The sequence below is a fragment of the Corapipo altera genome, unplaced genomic scaffold (assembly GCF_003945725.1).
Source record: "Corapipo altera isolate COAL_440 unplaced genomic scaffold, ASM394572v1 50, whole genome shotgun sequence".
Lineage (NCBI taxonomy): Eukaryota > Metazoa > Chordata > Aves > Passeriformes > Pipridae > Corapipo > Corapipo altera.
This window is the reverse complement of record NW_020884889.1, coordinates 9,030,451-9,051,904: the sequence shown is the minus strand read 5'-3', so window position 1 is coordinate 9,051,904 and position 21,454 is coordinate 9,030,451. Positions and strand designations below refer to the sequence as shown.

General features: G+C 43.2%; 1 protein-coding gene across 2 annotated transcripts in view; it reads left to right on the top strand.

Moving 5' to 3' along the window:
* PDE8A (phosphodiesterase 8A) overlaps positions 1-21,454 on the top strand; it is a 145,815-nt gene that overhangs the window by 3,531 nt on the left and 120,830 nt on the right. Inside the window, exon 1 of one of the 2 annotated variants that reach the window (XM_027644238.1) lies at positions 5,745-5,869. The exons of the other annotated variant lie outside the window; for it this stretch is intronic. Within the exon in view, the coding sequence (XP_027500039.1) occupies positions 5,867-5,869 (3 nt within the window). The 5' untranslated portion in view covers positions 5,745-5,866. Of the gene's footprint in view, positions 1-5,744; positions 5,870-21,454 lie in introns of those variants that run through there. 2 annotated transcript variants of the gene reach the window in all.

Below are 21,454 nucleotides of genomic sequence, written 5' to 3'. Positions count from 1 at the left end.
AAACACATTTACCTCATCACTGCACTTCTTCACCTTTCCATAAACAGCATGTCAGAGGTTCAGAAATGGAAATTATTTGTAGGATGGGATTTTCCAGCAATTCAAACCTGTCTCGATTTAGGTTAACATGTAGATATTGTGGTGGTTTCTGACCAGATTAATTCCCTAACCTGCCATGACTTCTGTGAAAATATATGCAGGGCCATTTCTCAAGATTTGGTTTGTTCAGCTGTTTATTTCTGTGCAGTATCAAATCTTGATTTCTCCCTGATGAGAAATAGCTCATATTTAAGACACTTACAGTGAGAAGAGTCCAAGATTACTAACAGCTCTCTGGAAATGAAGTTGGTAATTTCAGCCTAGCCCTCATGAGACTGGTCTGGGGTTTGCAATAGCAATGAAAGCCCTGCTGCAGGAGCATGCCTGTGTCTTCAGGAGTGAAGGGCAGCACTGTTAAAGGGAGTCCTCCCCTTCCCTGGAGCAGGATGTTGCATGAAGGATACTGGTGTTACCATGTGGCTCTTAATTGGGTGGTCTGACTGTGGCATCCTTCTTGTGTTGCCCTCAGTGGGTACTTGCAAGAAATGTGCCTTATACTTTTTTCCTTCCTGTAAAATTATTTATTTCTGACTATTCTGGCCCTGTGAAGAGTTTCAAGCCTGTGAGGTGTTGCTGGTGAGGGTCATCAGCCTCTCTTTTGGAGCTGACTCAGGTTTTCAGAGACTTCAGCAAGAAGTACGAGGGTGGGCAGAATGTGACCTAGGGCATATCTGAGTGGTGAATTGCCCCAGGAAGCCTGACCTCTAAATATGTCGGCCATGGAGAGGCACTGCTGCTTTCTGCTCACTGCATCTCCAGGTTACAGGTGTGAACCAGGCTGTGCAGAGTGTTCTTGGGCTGCTTGTCCCAGCTGTGCCTTTAGCTTGGCTTTGCCTGTGGACCATGGTCTGGGACAGCCCTGAGATGTTTCCTGGCAGAGAGAGTTTGTGTGAGCACTCTTATTTTGAAGTGCAGGTGAAAGAAACACCAATCTTCTCCGCAGTGGGAGATCTCTTCACTTTGAATTGCTGCTAGATAAATGTGGCCTTGACTCAGTGAAATATGTCCAAAACTACTGGATGGAAGCCCTCTGGCACAGTACTGCACGAGGATGCTGCTGCTCAGGAGGAGAGTTTCATTCTGCTCCCTCCTTGCCCCTGCAGGGAGCCCCATCTGAGAAAACAGCCCCCCAGTTGTGGTCAGAGCTGCCCAAACTTCCTGTGTGGTGAGGCACCGAGCAGGGATGGGGAACCTGTGAAGGCACCCCCTGCTCCACAGCACACAGGCATCCAGGCCTGTCCTGGAGTGCGTTGCTGCTGCTTCGTGGACTCCATCAGCCCCTCTGTGCATGGCTGGATTTTGGCCTCAATCTACCTACCTAAGAAGTGGTGATAGAGGTCAGACCTGAGCTATGCTGGTTGGTGCTGTGGATGTGTTAAATGGCTTTATTGAGAGTGATGGGCTTGGTTAGCGTCTGGCCCTGCTTCTGCTCAAAAATTCGATGTGGGAGGTGCTGGGCTCTGGATCTGGCTGCCAGTAAGCTCTGGTAGGCAACATTCTGACTTTGACACCAGGTTTTACTAATGCATCAGGACCTGAAATCCCTGCTCAGACCTAATTCTGCCTAAAACCAAGTGTTTTCACCCAGGGAAGGTGTGAGACAAGGCTGTGTGAGGGAGCAGCAAAGCCTCACAGAGACACCTCCTTCTCCTTCTCTTTCAGGCTGTGGCACAAGGGGCACAGCCTGAGGAGGAGACAGCACGTGGCACCTCCAATGTCAGTTGGCAGTAGGTTATAATCAAGCAAACTGCCTGCTTCTGTGTCCTGTGGTGGTGACAAAAGATAGAAGTAATTTTTATTAAATTCTGGTTTCAATAGCTCCCCTTCCCACCTGATTGTAATTAGTCTTCTCAGCTGTTTTACTTTCGCCATTTGTTTCTATATTCATAAATCTTGTCTTCCAAATTTTAGCAAAAATAGATATACCAGTCATCAGTTGTCTGAGATCATGTAAAAATTGAAACTTAAGGACAGCAGTTCCATCCATAGAGTTCCTGTCTATCTGTCTGGCTTTGGTTTTGGCTCCTGCTGTAAGTAATCTAACTCCTCACCCTGCCAGGTGTTAAAATTCAGCTGAAGACAAGTGCAAAACTCTCTCAAGTTTTGATAACTTGTTTGCTGTCTAACTCAGCAATAATCTGGTTCTCACATTCGAGTAAAATGATCACCCAGCAGGAACTGGATCTCTGTCTTGTTGAACGACAAATGTTGCTTTAGTTGCTCAAAAGGAAAACATACAAGAAGTGCAGAATTCTTGTTGACCCAACAACTGGAAGAAACATCACAACATTTCCTAAATCAACACATGGCAATTTTCAAAACAACATCTAAACAGCAACCAGAAGCTTATAAGACAGGATATGATACTATGACCAAACCAAGACATTGAATCTTTCCTGCCTAAACCGTGGGGAGGAGCTGGGAGCTCTCTTTGATGACGTTGGCTCATGTCTCAGAAGAGCTGCTTGTGCATGAACATACCTGCTTTGCAGTCAGGAAATTTAATTATTGCTTTCACAGTAGCCCTCACAGAGTACCCTCTGCATGAAATATGCATTCATATATGATGTGTCCCATCATTTTTTCTGTTTCTGCATATGGGGTTAAGGTTAATGTTCCATACACTGTGGACAAATACTAGTTGCTATGGGTACCATAGCCTTGAATTTCCTGTCTCCTGAGTGATTAAATTCCCCACCTTAATTTTACTTTATTGGTTTGTTTCTGTAACTCCTTATTTCCTTGGTTTGCTCTCCTTGAGTGAGCAGATCAGGACATTTCACAGGCTACAGGGATCTACTCAGGCTTCTGTATTTTGTGCACCAGTGTCAGGAAAAATTGAGTGTTTTTCACAAGGTGTATGAAGCAGCAGGTAATAGAGCGCAGTGACACCCAGCACCCCAGGGGCTGTGTGAGCCCTGGCTCTGCAGTGGATACCCCAAATTCTTAAAGCCCTGCTGCTGGAGACCACCCAGCCTCACTGGACTCCAACACTCGTGTAGCTTTACCATTGGAGTGTTCCTTCCTGCTGTGCTGTCTCTGTGCTGTGTGAGTTCATCTCCTCATGTCCTGCCTGCAGGAGATGTGGAGAACAACTTTATCTGTTCTCCTCTTCAGGAGCCTAATGCTGGTAACAGCCAGACTGAGCAGTCTGCCTGCTTACTGGGATTCATATGGAGAGTATCAGGAGGAATCTGGTAGAGTTTGAGGGTTTCTGCCTCAGGTCCTACAATAACAAAAGGGCTGCATTTGGTTGATGGGATTTGGAGGCCTTTGCAACACTGCCAGCTGCTCTCCCAGTGCTTTACAAACTGTCCAGATGTTTAGGTGTATTCCATAATCCTAGCCCTCCAGAAAATGGCATAAAATAATACTGAAATGGGAATGACAAGCTATAAAAATATAGCCCTGGTTGGTAAGTAAAATGAATAAGTAGCTATTAAATGCAAAATGAAAAGGCATAAAGAAACAGTGGGGAGCTTTTGCTGTTTAATCTGAAGTGTTCTATAAATAAAACCAGATTGCTACATATTGACAAATTTGGTCACCCCTAATTTAAGGCATGTCATAGGCAGTGGAAAAAGTGTCCAACCGACCTGACTAATGTGGATAGAAATAGAGAGCAATTTGGAAAACTAATGCTAGAATGCCAGCTTTGTAGCTGCAGACCCTGCAGGCTGGATTTCAGTGCCATCAGCTGAACAGCACTTTCCTTCGACAGCCTTCGTGGTATTGAGGTTGATTAACTGGCACTGTTTACTTTGAAGTCATGATAATTAAAGCTGGAGTGTCATCTGCATTGTAATTAATATGCTCCTCTGCACCTAATTCATTCTGACAGTATAGATTAATGATGGTAAATGACCAAAAAGGATTTATCGTGAGATGATTCTGCGTTCTAAAGGCTGCCTCAGACAATTACAGGAAGTGATTGTTAAGTTTAGGCTATTGTCCTGGTGTAATCGTGCATGTGCATTCTCAGCTTTGTTTTGCAGTAAAACCCATCCAAGGGCTTCATAAAGACTCAGTTATGGTCCCTAAGAGGCTGAGCCACACTCGTAAATGGGGGAGAGGGAAGTACAGGCTGGTGATACCACTCTGAGTTTTCAGTATCCCTGTGTGTGTAGCCCCTGCCGATACCAGTAGGAGCTGAGACTGAGCACTGTTTATGCAAATGAGATGCTTTTGCAAATGTAATTGTGTTGGGAGGTCAGGTAGTAGGGTCAGCTGTGCAGTGAGGTGCCTCTCTGGGGCTGGGAAGCCTTGTTTATTACCCGTCCTCTTCCTCTGTGGCAGTGCTGGTGTCTCCGCCTTCAGTGGCATGGGGAGGAAGGGATCTTTTTCTCTGAGCATGGGCCACAGTAACTCAGCAGTCCTGTCTGCCAAGAACTGCTGTGTGTCTCAGCAATAGCCTCAAGAGTGGTCATTATTTTGAATGACCAATGCACACCATATAAAAGCAATGTCCCCTCAAAACGAAGGTATTGAGTTCTCTGTGAGCTCAGAGCCTCAGGAGGTTTCACTAGTCAGGCTTGCAAAATCTTGACTTTCAAGCCAAACCGGTCACAGCTGGGGGACAACACCGTATCATGGTAAGCAAAGGTCACTAAAAATGATATAAATGAAGTAAAATTTTCCAAAGCACATAAGGTGCACAATCTCTGCTTACTCCTTGCAAAAAGTCATTTCACCACTGCATTTTACTTATGATACCTTCCTTGTGTACACAAGGACTTAACCTAGCTTATTTAAACTGCCTCGTGCAGTTTAAATCAGAACACCTGATTAACAAGATGATCGATGTGTGCTGTTCCACTTGTCAATCAATAGGAATTAATATGCAGGAGACTAGTCCAAAAATGAGAGATTATAATGAAGATTTCCTTGTCTTTGTTTCACGCAGTGTTGCTGTGTGAGCAAACAGGTGCTAATAGGATGAGCAGAGCTCCACTGCCTCCCCTCTCTAAGGCTGGCATTTTCCTCACGCCTTGACTGTTCCCTCATTTGTAACAATCCCAACCTTCCCCCTAGGAGTGGTTCTTCTGCCGCAGGATGTTCCGGGGGTGCCCCTCCAACCTCCTGTCAGTCCCACCAGCCTCTGCAGCACCTTTTTCAGTGCTGGCCACGAGCATGGGGTTGGCTGAAGCTGTCATTGACCCCAAATGGACTCGAGTCAGTCTCTGGTGTGGTTGATGTACCAGTGTCATGTACTCCCATGCCAGACCAAGCACAAGGCTTAACTGCAAGTGGTTTTAGTGTTTATCGGAAAATATTGCTCTGTTTTGCCCGTGCAGCCCTGGGGACAGGAGCATGATCCTGGTAGCTGCTGGTTGTGCAAGGGTGCTCTCTGTGCTACTTTCTGACGACACAGTTTCTCTTCTACCAGTAACCACAGGGGATGAGTAAATAGACCCGAGGGAACAAGAAAGGTGGGGAAAGAATGGAAAAGCAGAAACACTTTCCCCCCCCCCTCCTTCTTCTTCCCCCTAGTAACGAAATCTATTGGAAACTGGGTGTAGCTGAACTGGCCCTCCTTCCCCAGCTTCAGAGATGGTGATGAGGTGGCTTTGGAGGGGAGGAGCATGTGGATGAAAGAGGAGGTCTCTGGGGCACCATGGCCATGGAAACATGCAAAATTGGTGTTACTGTTTGTTATTGTTGGCTGCAGAGACGCCTGCTCTGCACCTTCAGCCCTGAAGAAACTGGGGTACATCTGAAAGGGTTTATCTGTGAATAAGAAAATAGGGGTTGGGAGCAGAGCGGATGAATGGTGAGTTTTTTTGTTTGCTCTCTGACCCCTCCCCCTCAGCTATGAAATGTAAACATAGGTCTAATGAAACTAAAAGCAGAGGTTCCTTTGGAGAAAATTGAGGTGGCTTAGGAGGAAGATTCTTAAATTTTGCAAAATGTTCTTATTCAGTCCCAAACAGAATGCCTGCTGTTGCTTTATAAGCTGTTTATGTTTGTCCCCTTTCATTTTGGAAAAGAAAAAATCAAACCCAAACCATTCATTTAGAAAATACCAAAGCAAAACATTTCACAGAATCATAGAATAGTTGAGGTTGGAAGGGACCTCTGGAGATCATCTAGTTCAATTCCTCTGCTCAAAGCTTATTTGAATATGCTATATATTTCTGTTTTGAATTTTTGTTGATGTTCACAGTTATTTCCCAAATTTAGCTTGAATTTCCGAAGTTACCCTTCCTCCCCCCTTGTATTTTGGGGTCAACTTATTACTTACTGATTTTTTATTTCTTAGGCTTCTATATGGGAAATCTGTGTCCTTTCTGCCAGGCTGACAATGTACACTGTCTTTAGACTTCATATAGAAAGTGTTTTCCAGATGTCATGGATTTCACATAGTTTCTCTTTTCTTCTGCCATACAGCTTTATATAACCACAAGTGTTCGACTTTATGTTTGCTCATTGCAGCACACTTGTGACTTAAAAAGATGTGGACACTCATGAGAGCAAAACATCAGTACTTGTTATAAAGTAGTACTATACTGTCTGGTTGGCTTCCTACCTGTGTCCATACACAGAATCATAGAATCATTGAGGTTGGAAAAGACCTTTAAGGTCATCAAGTCCAACCGTAAACCCAACAAAGCCAAGTCCAACACTAAACCATGTCCCTGACATTTCAAAATGCTGATCCATATCTGCCAATGATTTACTAAAGGGACAAAGTAGTGTCTGTCAGTTATCCACTAGCTTCTTTTGCCAAGTAAAAAAAAAAAAAAAAGCAGCTGAGGACCCAGAAACATGAATGACTAGGATGCCTCAGACTTGGATGTGCCCAAAAGCTTACACAAAGCCTAAATAAGGCTGCATTGTGAAAGTAATTTGTTGGTACCCATGACAGTGTCATCTTTGTGCCCTGTGGGGTTTGACACCTGAATTCCTACTAGTTGGGGGTGAGTGAAACTGTCTGTATGTGAAGTGCCTGTATGTGAAGTGCCCTAATGGTAAGCTCATATAAAGGAAACTCCTCACTTGATTCCAGTACAACTTGAAACTTGTCCACTTTTTGAAATGGAGAGACAGTAATGGCTCTCTCAGAAAGTGCAACTCAGCCCTTCTACAATTTTTTTTCTTTTATTAAGGATTTTAATTTTCTTTCCTACCTTTTCTTATTGCAAATAATAATTTAAAAAAACCTGCTTAAATTCAGGGGTTCCTTAGCAAAACTATTCCCTCATGCTTTCAGCTGGAGCAGTTTTCCAATACTGACATGAGCTCACAAAATGTTAGTCTGACTCTAAATAAAATTTTCCAGAGTTGGCCGAAGGTTTTGGCTTAGTTCTAGAATAAACTGTTTCGGAAATCTTTCTGGAGCGGATTCTGGATAACCTGGCACCATCTAAAGGATTAAAAAGTCATGCATAATTTGCCCTTTCAAAATACTCACGGCTTTTAAATTTCTCACCCCAGAAAATATCTTTCTTTTCATCAAACATCAGCTGTTTCCAATTGCTTCATTCTATTTTGGTCACTTATTCTCTCTTTTCCTTCCCATGCATGACTAAATATCTCCTTTAAATCAACTTGAGGCAATTCCTTTTTCCATTCATCCATTCGGTTGTGCTGGTTTCTTTCACTGTTGGAATGCAACATGAATGTCATACATTGAAGGAGCAATATCATCTGTGCAGTCCTGAGTGAGGGAGTGCTTGGCGCCAGTTCTGCAGCTTAATATGAGAAAAACACGACAGCTGCTGGTTTCTGCATGTTTTAACTGGTTCATTTTCTGCAGCTCTGAGCAGAAATGCTGAGATCATGGCAGCCCCACACAGCAGTGTGATGGCCAGATCTGTGGTCCCATGGTGAGCATGCCAGCTCCTGGGTCAGTGGGATTCATTCTGTCTCAGCTCAGCACTAAGCTCAAGCAAACTGGGTTTTTTTGAGGGTCAGGTTGAGCCTATGAGCCAGGCCATGCTGCTCCAGCCATGCTCCTTGTGAGTGATTCCAGGTGCCAGCCCTGATAAGATGGTCCATGAAAGTCATGCATCAAGCTTCAGTGACCAAGCTCTTCAGTAACCTTGTTTTGTTGCCCTCAAGTTAGAATGAAATTTCTCCAATCTTTGATCTCTTGTATAATGTACAAACACCCACCAGATTTCTGACCCTTGAGTATGTGACACATGCATTTTCCTTTCAGTTGACAAACACAGAACCTGAAATTATCCAGGAAAAAAAAAAAACCAGGCCAAGTATAGGAAAGGGTTTGTTTTGCTTTGGATTTTTTTCTTTTAGTGAAATAAAGAATATGCTGGAGACAGATTTGACAAAATGAATGATCCAGATTTTTGTGGCAGTTGCATCCCAGCTCTAGCTGTCATAGCCACAGCTGATCTAAGCTGTGCTGTGCACTGCAAGGGAAGGAATCGGGTTCAGGCCTGCCAGAAGGCCCTGAGCACTAAACCTTTCTGTCCAGAGTGGGATATGTAAAGCTACATTTCCCCAGGATTGCTGCCAAATGACTAATCTTGGACACTTTCAGGCATTCCAGCATGTCTGGTTAGTGGTTACTCTAGCCATCCTATCGTGTTTTTGGGAACCAAATGTCTTGCATGCTAAAGCAAGGTGCATATTGTACATGGGGTGCCCATAATGGATGTAGGCAGAGTTCATGGCCAGCGCACAGTGACTTTACATCAAAGATAACCTTGTGAAGAGCGATCACTGTGTATGTACTCAAAGTCAGAGATGCAGGGGAATCAGACCCCTTTCTTTAAAGTTTACTTAGGAGTCATTGGCAGAGAGGGATTTTTAAACACAGAGTGAATGAATTAGTTCATTAACTTCTGTTTTCATTTCCATGCAACCTGTTATGGCAAGAGGTGAGCTAATGAAACCGTGCACTGCAATCAACCCTTGCTCAGACAAGCATGACACTATTTACAGTAAGAGAGCTCATGCTTTCTGCAAAGAGACCCCAAGCTCTGTTATATAACCTTGCTTGTTCCAATATACTAATGGAATCCCTAAAACTGTACTGTGGTGATTCTTTCATTGCATGGTTCACAGAGCTGTCTCAGGGCATACTCCAATGGGTATTCAAGCTTCATCTCATAGGATTTTCCTTTTTGTTTAAGGTGCAAAATATGTTTCTAGAACCAATAATATGTCCAGACACTGACCATCTGTCAGTCTTTGAATGCTTTCCTGTAGGCAGTACCTCTGCCAGAGGCTACTTCTGGTTCATGTGAATGCTGTTTGGGGTTTCACTGTACTTTTTACTTCAATGATAAATTATTGTGGTTTCCAAAGGTTAATCATTAGTGCTCTGCAGAAGAGATGTCCTGTCCAGATAGTGTGGTTTCCTTTTAATTGTCTTTTTGGATCTTGCTTTGTCCTTATCCTGTGGGATAATGTGCCAAAGATGGCACCGTGCAGGCTGTGTTGACAAGAGTTGAACTGCACTACAAAATTTTCCTTTTGATCCTGCTTTTTCTTCTGAACTCCCCCAACTCCTTTTTCCCCCTTATATGGAAGTCCTTTGCACTGTATCTCTTGTTTGGATCAGTGCTTGATGGGTTGGATCAGGTCACAGTACTTTCTTGTCTGAGGCAGCATGGATATCCAAGAGGATGAGCTGACCTCCACAGCAGCTGGTTATATGAGGAGGGAGCCATGTGCTGGTGAAATCGGCTTCCCAGCCCCAGCTAACACACTATGTTGTCTTGTCTTTATAAGTAACACTGAATCTTCTTATAAATGTATTAAATTTTGTGGTTACATGCATCTATTGTCTTTGTTGAGAATTACAGTCAGTAACCAGTTGTACCAGTGCAAGGAGCTATTGTCATGTCCTAACCTGTTCCCTAAAATACCAGGTATCTTCATAGAGGAGGCTTAAAAGCCCTTTGTCAGGGTCCATTCACCCTGGCTAGCTAAGCCCAATTTTGAACTCACAGAACTCAATACTCATGAAACACACTTCGAAAGAGGACTAAGTAGCTGCTTTAAGTGGGAAGAACTAGGGGCTGTAGATGCCACCCACCAGATTCCTGACTGGTTGGTCGGGATGTGTAAGGGTTGGGGACTGTCCCCCTGAACACTGTCTCCAGGGCAGTGCTGTGAGCCATCCCAGGTCGCTGGGCAGCCGTGCTCGGCCTTCCCGGCTCCGCTCTGCACCAGGAAAGGGAGGGAGTGCTCCAGCTGCATCCGGCCCGTCCGTCTGGCCACAGGAGGCCCTTGAAGTACAGAACAAAATAAATTCCTTCAACCCTAGCAATTTTCTCCAAAGCAGATCAGCAGGCGGCAGGCCTGTGTTCTGTGGCTTGCAGCGGGCATTCGTGAGTGTCCCGAGATGCCTGCGTTTTGATGACTATATACCAAAGACATGCCTCTGGTGTTTTTCTGTGCCCACAAACAACATTTGAAAGACATCACATAGAGGACCAAAATCATCTCGAATGGCTTCAGTGGAGTTGCTTCTGATCCACGAGCTCCTTGCCTGGGTGCCAGCACTCAGACATTCCGGGTGATTTGGCCACAGAGAGCCATCAGCAGGCTGGGAGAGAGCACATCAGCACACCTCTGTGTCTGCTGTCCATCCTGCCATAACTGCTGCTCTCAAAGTCCCTCTTGAAAAGGAATTGAACTGTTATGCAGAAAATGCCAACAGTTCCATGCTCAGACAAGAATTAGTAAGTCTTTTAAACCAGCAGAGTTGAAAAAATAGGCCAAGATGAGAACTGTTTCCTTGTTAACTGTGGGAAGGTTGTCTGTGGGTTTCTGAGCTTCTTCAAAAGTGTCAGCTTATTCCCCACATACAAGTCAGAAACTGAATAACCCCACTGCACGTCTCCCCATACATCAGCTCCTTTTACTGCTGTGGTTCCCATTCCTTACAAAGCTGGAAGATATTCCTTTCTAGGGGCAAACCTACTACCCCAAATGCTACATCACTTGACTATTACTAGCATTTTCCTGGTAAATTGACTTTCAGAGAAATGCACTCTTCAATAAGTATCAGAAAGTTATTGTGATTAAAACTTTTTAGATGATCATTAGACAGTTCAAGCCTGTGGCTGACCCCATGAAGTTTCCCACTGATGCAGACCAAGATGTGCTAACTCTAGGAGAGGCAAAGCATTACTGCAGAACATAGGTTATGAGACACTTGAAAAATATGGAATTGTACTTGGCTATCATAAATATATGATTTCCCAGAAACCACTGAAGCTTTAAAAGATGGAGACTGATGAAGGGAATCAGCTTACAGCCTTACTTCTGGGCAGTGACGAATACTTCCTAGGTGATGTGGAGCAAATCACTCAATATTTTCCCATCTATAGGAATTAGAATCATAAATCAACTAGTATTTATGATGTGTTCCAGTATGTCTGTGATAGGGCCATATAACTTTAGATAAAAGAAAGTTTACTTTTATTTGTTGCTCAAGAGATAAAAGGAAGCAGCACAGAAGAAATCCATGGTTTCTATAATCTCTTCTGAAGTTCTTCTCTCGCTAAAGTGTTTAACAAAGCTTGGATGTAATGAATTCTAATCAAACGTGCCTAATTTAGCTGAACACTTTAAATTCTTTCAGTTATATGGCTCCGGTCTGTCTGTTTTTGTTTTACCTTTTTTTCCACTGCTGAGCTCCGTAATTGTTCCTTTTAGCCACAGTCACCTAAGGTCAGGCTGTACCTTGCTAAGGAGCCGAACCGCAAACAAGGCTGCCTAAATCACGTGTCTCCAGCCCATTCCTGTTATTAATCCTCCCAAGTTCTGGGCCTAGCACTTGGCAGAGCAACAAAAGTAAACTTTTTATCAGAAGTTCGCATTTTCTTCAAGTGGAGGATGAGCTGGATAATTCCTGCCTTTATTTTTTGAAGAATATTGTAGTGTGGAAGCTACCTCAGATTTATTTTGATAATGCAGGGGGTACACATATATTGAAAGACCAGTGTTTGTGCAATGTGGGTTTAGTCTGATAAAATTCTGTTTCTCTTCTCAAAATGTCTTTTAGAGTGCTTTCATCAGTAAATATTCTGTCATTGTAACAAATATGATGCAGGCTTTAAACTGATGAGAAAATGGCCAAAGTATGTGCAGTTTATACTCTGACACGAAGCTGCTCTGGGTATTTAGGTTTTGTCTGATATCTACAGCACTACAAAGAATTTTCATTCCTTCTTCAGTCTAGACAAGTCCCTTTACTTTCTCTTACTCCTATACTATTCACAGTGTTCATCTCTGCTTCCATTCTCTGTCTGTTAACTTCATTGCATGGGAGCAGCCACAGCAGATTCAGAAAATCCAATTGGAAAGGAGAGCAAGGTTGATATACTTTGTCCCCTGAGCCTCTGAGGAGCCAGTGCTACCAGTGCCTTGTGAATAAAAGGATGTAACACAAAATGCTATGCTGGGATAAAGGTGGGATCAATCTACCCTAACCAGGGTAGGTCAAATTGAAGCATCAGATAAATCCCTCATTTGGGAAAGTACAACTGTAATTTTTAATGTGTTGATATTAACAATATGTTACTATATTAAGATAATAAAAATGCTGTCATGTGGCAAAATGGTGAAAAAAGTTTTTTAAAAAAATTTAAAAGTAGAAATGATGAGGGCTGCCAGGACAAAACATTGAGTGTTTTTATATTCCCCATATAGGCCAATATTTAGGTACATGTGGGAAAGTGCTTATGAATAAAAAAGCAAATCTGATTTAAAATTATCTGTTTCCCTACATGCCATGTCGTAAACATGAAGGAGAACCTCTAAGAGGAATTCTGGATATTAACCTCACTGCATCAGAGATGCAGAATCAGCAGGTATGAAAAAGTCTGGGTTTCCTTGGAAAACAATTTTGTGGAGAAGAAATGTCTCCTTCTATTTGACCAGCACTAAAAGCCTGTGACAGGCTTGAATCAACAAGCTCTTAGGGGCTGAGGTGATGCCATGGTGCCATTATGAGGACAAGCTTTGAGCTGCTCCTGGTGTGGCTCCCACCCTGCCCAGGATGCTCTGCCAGCACCGGCCCTTCCACAGGATCCTTTGTATCCTGGAGTCACCTTTTGGGGATAAGTTAATTTCTTTCTTCCACATATTAAGAAACAGCCAACACAGCTACCCAGCAAAGGAATAAGCAACAACATGTTTTACGAAGCACTTGCAATCAAAGGATCTGCTCCCTCTTACCTAAACCTGTGTCAGTGATTTCTGTCTGAGTGTCTAATGTTGCAGGTAATTCACACAGTGATGCAAATCTCCTAACTGTCACTATAGGTTAATGCCTTTTTTTACATTCTTAAATGTTCAACAGCTTGAGCTGCCAGTCAGGAAAGTTTGCATTTCTCTGGTTTGTTTTGTAAAAACAGTATCTGCGTGAAAGAAGTCAAAGTATCATACGTAACATGTACACCTACAGTCTCTCTCCAAGCACAGCACTTCCAAACAGCCCTTGTATACTAACTTTTTTTCTGTTATTTAGCTTACAATATTAATAAAAACTTGAACGGAAATGCTGTGAGGGATGGAATTTGCTATATTGCTACTTTCTTCTTTAATTTGTTTTTCTTTTTGATCATCTGTTATATAATCAGTGAAATACCTCACAGCTGGACACAGAGTTTCTGCTGTGAGATGAATTTAAACTGTTCTCTCTTGTAGTATTTTTCTTGAATACCTGTACTTCTCCCCAGCGAAAAACTGATTTTGCTGGGATTTGCTGTTCCTCCTGAAAAAAAAAGCATAGCCGTGTGTGAAAAAAGCTTTTGTAGTGAGGTTCTTTTAAGTGTTTAGATAAATGTCTTATGTAGCAGACATACTTTCTTTTTTTCTTCTCAGTTTACCCCCCCTCTCTGAACACATAGCTTTTCCCACGTGAATCTCTGAAATGCAGAGTTACTAACTTAGTTTCCTTTTAAAAGGATAATCAATTTAGATCAGATTTTTGAAGTCCTAAAGACTCAGCTGGTTTTTTGAAGAAGTGGTTATTTCTTTTGGTGCCCAAGTCTGCCAAAAGGAAGATTTGGGGGTCTGAAGAGATGTCATGTGCATGGTATGATCCTGACCTTCTCAAACGACTCTGACACTTGCCTAATCAACTTCCAAGAGTGCAAGGAGATGACCAAACCTTCAGTTGCTTTGTGCAGATTGGTATACTTGTTGTGCTAGTGAATTTAAGAGCAATTGTTCTGACTTGGTTATCTTAATTCATTGTGAGTGAAACTCCCTGAAAGCAGCAGTGTAAACCAGATTAGGTTTGTAGGGAAAAGTGCATTTGGCACTTGGAGCATGTGAGAGATAAGGGAAGGAGCAACATTGCTCCTGGGTACCTGCAGCCACCAGAGAGGCCTTTATGTGAAGGGAACTGTGCCCTGGAGGTATATCAGGGAAACAGAGAGATGGCATCACAGCTTATTTCAAGTGAGAGGGCCTAAAAAGCCTCTTGATGGAGCATTAGGAACCCACTCCCTTGGGCACAGTAAGTGCAGACAGAGAAGGTCTTGCCAAGGCAGATATAAACCATGAGATCAGGCCCTTCAGTTCATCAGATCATCCCCTGCCCCATCTGTTTGGAAGTCTCTCATGAATTTAAAGCACATGTTTTAAAACTATTTTTCAACTCTGTTCCCAAACCATTTTGGAGATTTGTTTTGGGTTTTTTTAGTGCTTGCTATTGTGCCTGTGTTACAGAGCCTGTCAACCCCTGCAGCACCCAGCTGTGCTGGCTGTGACCATAATTCACACAAACTGCCAAGTGCTGTTCTGCTTAATATGACAGATCCTTCCGTGATAGCTGTGCTACAGCCAGCCTTGGTGAGCATGTTGGGAAGGACAGTGCCCATGTGAGCAAGATTTATGTTTGTTAGGGCTGTGGTGAGTGAGCAGGCAAGCACTGCCTTCCCCTTTTCAAAAACTCAGAAGATTTATCTCCCCAACACATCCTGAGTCTGTCTCTCTCTTTTTTAAATAGCTACCCCCAGCAAACTTACATGCTTTGGTTTCTCCACCTGTCCTCAGTGGAGCTTCTCCTTATCTCTTCTGCAGGGTGTCGTGTCCTCTTGCAATCCTTGTGGTGGTGTTCTTCCTGCTGCTCAGCTGGATCTGCAGACAGCTGTAAAATGGAGTTTACAAGAGTCATGATCTGTGAGTGCTGTGCCATGGCACCACAGAGGTCGGATTCTTGTACATTCCTCCTTACAACTGTCTGCACGCAGAGCTGCAAGCAGGCAAGGGACAAGAAGCCCAACTTTCCTGAGGGGAGCTTACAGAAATAAGAATACAGTTGGGAAAATAGTGTGAATTGTGAATGAACCATTCCTCACAGAGCCTGACTGCAATGCAAGAACTGGATGTGAAACATTCCTGGGAAAGGGGTATATTTGGAGAGAGTAATCAATTGCACAAGCATCTCTGGGTTACCTGTTGGTGGTGAGGTATGGTCCTCTTGGTTAATTAAGGGTTCAGCTTCTTATATATGTAAGGATACTGCCTCACTCCACAGAAAGACTTAACATCAGGGAAGGACTGTACGTAGTCAGAAATGGCTGAGTGTATTTAAAGGTCTTGCTTAGCCCAAAGAAAGGAAATCTCCTTGAGAATACAGCTAACAGTTTTTAAGAATTCGGATGAGGTCCAGTTCCCTGTCTTATATTCAGATATGGTTGTAGGATAAATTCTTCAGATGTTTGAATGATCTAGGAACATAAATCTCACAGCCAGTACATGGGATTTTTTGCTATTGTGAATAAGTAATAAATCACTGCTCAGTATGACCACAGATGATGGATCTCTTCCTTAAATAATAAATTCAGCAACCATGAAAGCCGTCTGTTTTGCAGGTGTACAGCCTGTCTTAAAAAGTAATTTTGGAGAGTTTTTCAACTTCTGCTGCTGCCATACAGCAGGGATGAATTTTTTAGCTCTGTATTTTGTTGTTCTCTTTGCCACTCTTACTCCTTTGGTCTTTGGTTAAGGATGCTGGTCCAGGAAGGTGGGCTGCTGGCCATTAGCACTGCTGGTTAACCAGGAGCCAGTAAGAAAGTGGCAGTGGGGTTCTCGGAGAGAGGAAATGGGGAGAGAGTCAGGACAAAGAGTCTGTGGCTTTGAAAGCCTGCCTTGAGTGAGTCTTCCCTCATTAACCTGAATGGATCTTTTAGCTACTGGGGTAGACTACAAAAACTAAGAGTTTGCTCTTCTAGCTTTGATGACCAAAGAAAACCGACCTACTGATGGAGGAGACAAGTTGCTTTTTTCTTTTACTGATTTTCTTTTGTTTTCTTTTACTGGATCTCAGCAGGCCACAATAAGGGGTTATGGCATCAGGAAACAATTTAGGAGTCTGAAGGGTCCTGAGGCCGGGTTGCCCTTGTGCTGGGCCAGAGGCTGGCTGGCTAGGAGTGGGTATCCAACACACTTGGGAAGCAGAGGGACAACAGGCAGCAAGGTCTGTAGGGTGTAAAAATTGGGTATACCACTCCACTGAAAAGGACCAGTTGTCATCCTTGGTTTAGGGTGAAAACAAACTGAAAAGGTTGCATACTAAATAAATCTAAGTTAGCTTAAATATACTTAGGAAGAGAGAAGGGAAAATTCTCCAAGAGAGGAACAGCTAATTCTCTATGGTCACAGCTGGCTGCATGGCACTGTGTATCCAGACAGATAATACTGCTTGTGAAGCACAGGATAATTATAGGGGAGTGGGTGGGGACAACAGTGCTTTGTTCCTCCCTTCCCCACAAATTTTTGGGCAATTTGGGGAGAGCCTACAAAAAGCAAAAAAAGAGAAAGTATAAAGCTGAAGGATACTTGAGAAGCATTGGACAGATGGACAATTGTGAAACCAGAAAAAATGGGGGGGCTTTTGTGGGAGTTTTAAGGGATTTGACTGAGCTTTTGGGAGATCATAGAGATGAGAATTACTTTGGGGTTGGGCAAAGGATTTTGATCTTACGGGGTGGAAATGGCAAAAGAAAGCACATGACAAAAGGGGTACTCAGAGGAGGAAACAGAAGGATCTGAGGGAAAAGTAGAGAGAAGAAGGAGAGACTAAGAAATACCAGAAAGGGAAACAAATCTTTAGCATAGAATGGGGCTAGGAAAAATACTACCACAATGTGGGACAGCAAAGAAGGTAATCAAAGTGGAGAGAAGGCAGAGTGGAGAAGGGGAGTACATTTTTGTCCTAGAAAAAGTGTCTGTCCTGCTGACCACTGAGCAGCAGTGACTGCGATGGGTAAACTACAGCTGCAAAAGCTGTTCTGACACCACTTCATGTACGTACAAGCATCATCCTTGTATCTGAGCTTTAGACTTGGACATCTTCGGTGCTAGAGTTGAAAAAGTTGCTGACTTAGACTGCCTTGAAGGCTCTGATTTCCAAGTGGTACAGACAACTGTCTGTGTTCTGCAATTGCAATTACACAACAACAGCAAACTCAACAGCCTGCCAGGCCATCAGAGCAGCCCTTCCGTCAGCTGCTTTGAGGTTTTTCAGGACATCAGGGGAGTGGTGTAGAAAACAAACCCATTGTACTTTTGTACATTCCAGGAGTTGGGGATGAGCTCTCTCAGGACAAATTTTACACTTGTCTCATGTCTCCTGAAAATGACTGTTACAGGATACTGATGCTTATACACAAACAAGCAGAAGTACCCTGGCCTGCTTGTGGGGTGTAATGCTGATACTCACTTGTGGCTGAGGCAGCATATGGTCCTTGTTTTGTTTTCTAGAATATCTTGGGCTGGAGAGACGTACTCTGTCACAGCTTGCACGTGTCAGTAGTTAGCAGTGTAGAGTCCATTCAGCTGTTTGTGTGCTGGCACATTTTCCACAGTTCCTCCTTCTCCTCCTCCCCACTGCCTCCTTCGCTGGCCTAGAGACCAGCAGGATTGCCTAACTTTTCATAAGGCCAGAAGACACAATTGGAACATTGCGAAGCAATTAAAACAACATAGAGTAATCTCACATCAAGATTGCTGCCTGTGCTCACAGGACTGCAGTCATGCTCGCTCTGCCACTGCTGGACAAACATTTTTTAAAGCACACTGATATTTGTTGTTCATGCAGATGTTAGTCCATCATTTCTTCTGCATAATTCTGCCTGTCATTGTCTTGGGTACTGAAATATTATCAGAACTGGATTTTGGCAACTAACTTTTGCTCTAGGCCTTCATATGCATTTTTGTGTAGCTTGATAGGAGTGAACTGTCCCATTGCTCATGCACAAAATTCTATAACGTGCAATGGGAATTGGTCAAGATCTGTGGGAAATGGATGGATACTGCTGATACATCAAGGGAAGTGCTTTTGCTTATGGAAATTTGCAGGGGGATAGCAGACATGGGGAGTAGTGGTGAAGATCTGGGGTACAGTGTGTTGTTCAGCCTTTTGTAAAAAAATTCAGGATCCAATGTTATTTCTTTGTGAGATGGATGGGAGTGTGGCTGAATAGTGTAATTTTTGATCCTTTTAAATTTTGAAGCTCATGTATTTCTTCTCTAAATACTTTGATCTTGCTCAGCACCCATTTGTCTGCAGATCAAGCTGATGGGAATCATTCCAAGCTCTGTCCTAGCATTATTTCTTATTCTGCAATCCTGAATGAAATTTAACCTTATTCTCCATAAATAAACTTTCTCATTCCCCAGCTGTCTCCTAGAACTAGTTGTCTTCTGACCTCTCCCTCATTGACTCTGTGCTGACATTACACTTCCCCCACAGCCCTAATCTGCCAGTGTCTACACTCCTATTCTTCCTCTGCTCTTTTGCATGATTTGATTTTTTTTGAATAATAGTGCCCACCATTTCCTGAGCTGCTCTTCAGCAATAAGCTTGAACAAGGCCTTTTATCCACAGAGTTCATACAGTGTAGTGACAAATCACTACCATTGGCAACAATTTCAATGTTTTCACCCCTTTTCTCTGATTCTAGTCTTTGGGTAAATCATACTTTCAACTGTATTTTTCTATTGGCAATAAAAATAGCACCAGTGTTTTCAAATTGTAGAGAAGCAAGACAATGCCTGTGCCAGCATCTTGTTCAAATAGAAATTTTTGTCTTTATTGAATTTTTTTCAGTGTAACAACAACTCCAGTGATTTCTCAATGACTTTTATTAAACTACTAAGGGATTATTCAGGCTCATCTCATCCTCCCATTCAAGGCAGTGTGAGTTCTCATATGAAAATCTTGCAAATGGGGACTTTTTTTTTCTCTTGAAATTAGGCTGTAGAAATGATTAGTAATAATCTGCCAAGGGATAGTTGTGGAAAAACTTCTGAAAAAGGAGCAAAGGGGTCATGCACATCATGTTTGCATATACACTTTCTTGTTTTATCATGCTGATATTAAACAAAGCATGCCCTGTGCCCCCTCCCTCCCTTCCCCACCCCCCAGTATTTGCCTATCATTTGCATAAATGGAGGTATTAGTTGAGTGGGAATTTGTTTGCCTTCAAAGTGGAAAGCAGGGATGTTCCCAATACTGGTATTTTTTGAAATGACACCATGAATTGTACATTTCGTCTTTGTGTACCTGCAAACCAAACCCATTTATTTTACAGAGTAGAAAGCTTAACTCTAGGTGTCAGCACTGCAAACTGAATGTGGAGCTCTGAAAATGAAGTTTTGCTGTCTCTAACTCCTCCAGTGCCACCAGAAATAAAGCGCAATAGCAGTTTGGCTGACAGATCCATTAAGGCTGAAGAAGAGAGCCCACACTTGTGGTTAATGGCACAAGTAGGAATTACAGCATTCTGTTCTTACACAGCCTTTTTCTAGCTGCACTTAAGTGTGTTCTTATTAATGGGATCTAGTAAATAATGTTTAACATACAGGAAAGAATGAGGACAAGATACTGCTCCAAACAGTGCCCACTGTTTCAAATGGATATGTTAAGCCTTTCCCTTCATTTATTGTTAAGTGCTTATATTAAGTGGGTGTCCAAAGTGATGAGAGAGCACAGGAAGCCGATGTCTTTTTCTGGTTCTAACAGGCTGTATAGATCAGCTAAATTAATGGGGTGGATGAAGTTTATGTGACTATTGCTTATACTTGAAACTGCACAGTAGCAGAAACATCGGGAAAGGAAAGACTTGATTTTCCAGCCTTTAATGCTGGCAATTATGAGAAGTAAATAAAAGCACTTTGACAGTGCAAGTACTGTGGTTATCCTGAAAAACCACATTTCTCAAAAGCACCGACTTCTGGCTTTGCATCTCTCAGCCTTATAAGGTGCTCTCATCTGCATCAAGTGATGTTGTTACATACATGAATGAAGAGCTTCTTGCCATTCTTGTCAATAGTCATTATTTATCTGCATGTTTTGCTTTTAATTATGACCTGATGGCACTTGTCATGTAGTTGAGGTACTGTTCAAAGTCTGGCTGTTCGGAATGCACAGAAGTACTCATGCTGAATTGGCTTCTGAAACATACTGGTTCTGACAGGGGAGTACAGAGGTGATCATGACACAAAACTGGAGTAATTTAGTTTCCTCCTGTGATACGTCATTTTTCCCTCCTGAGATGCTGGAGCTTATTGACAAAAGTCATGTCTCTGATATTTGAGTTTAACCATGTTCCTAAATCTAAAGTTTGGTTGGGCCTTCCCTAAACTCCTGTTGTCTCTGAGCTGTTCCTGAGCTAGTGAAAACAGGCAGGACCTTGGAGAAGTACCTCTGTGAGTCACTGAGAATAAAGGTAGCAGAAGCTACAGATGACATAGTGAAGAAAGTGAAAGGCACATGTGGAACACAGAGCTCTTAGGAGCTCATCAGGTTGTGTGTGGTCTGTGGTAGAGTACGGTGTCATATGTCTGTCGTGGAACCTGGGCTGCACTTGAGCTAGTACTTCTGGAACGCATGTTGTCTATAGTAGTAACTCGCCTTGCCTTGGGCATTTAAAGGGCTTTAAATACGGCGTTTTCTCTCTTAAAGTATGTACAGACATATAGTCTCCCAGCACATCTATATGATAAGGAAATATAGCTACTTCAAAACGATATAGAAACAGAAAAGGTTTATTTCACATACATATTCCAGGAAAAAGTCTGCCTGCAGTTAATTTCCCAAGCCCCAGGGCCTGGCTCCACCCATAGCACCATCTTCCCTTTTCACAAGGCTTTGCTTTCAAAAAAACATTCTCAAAGAAATTGGCACGGGCAGACTCGGAAAGGAAAACGATGGGAAGCAACAACGGACTCCGCGCTCCGTCCGGCTGTCCTGCTCCCGAAGGAGGGAGCCCGGTGTCTCACGGGGCAGCGCGCCGGGGTCACCGCGCGCTCTGAGCGCTGCGGGCCGGTGCGGTCGCACGCGGTGTGCGGGGCCGGTGCGGGGCCGGCGCGGGCGGGGCGCGGGCGGCCCCGCATTGGCCGCGGCCGCCGCTCCACC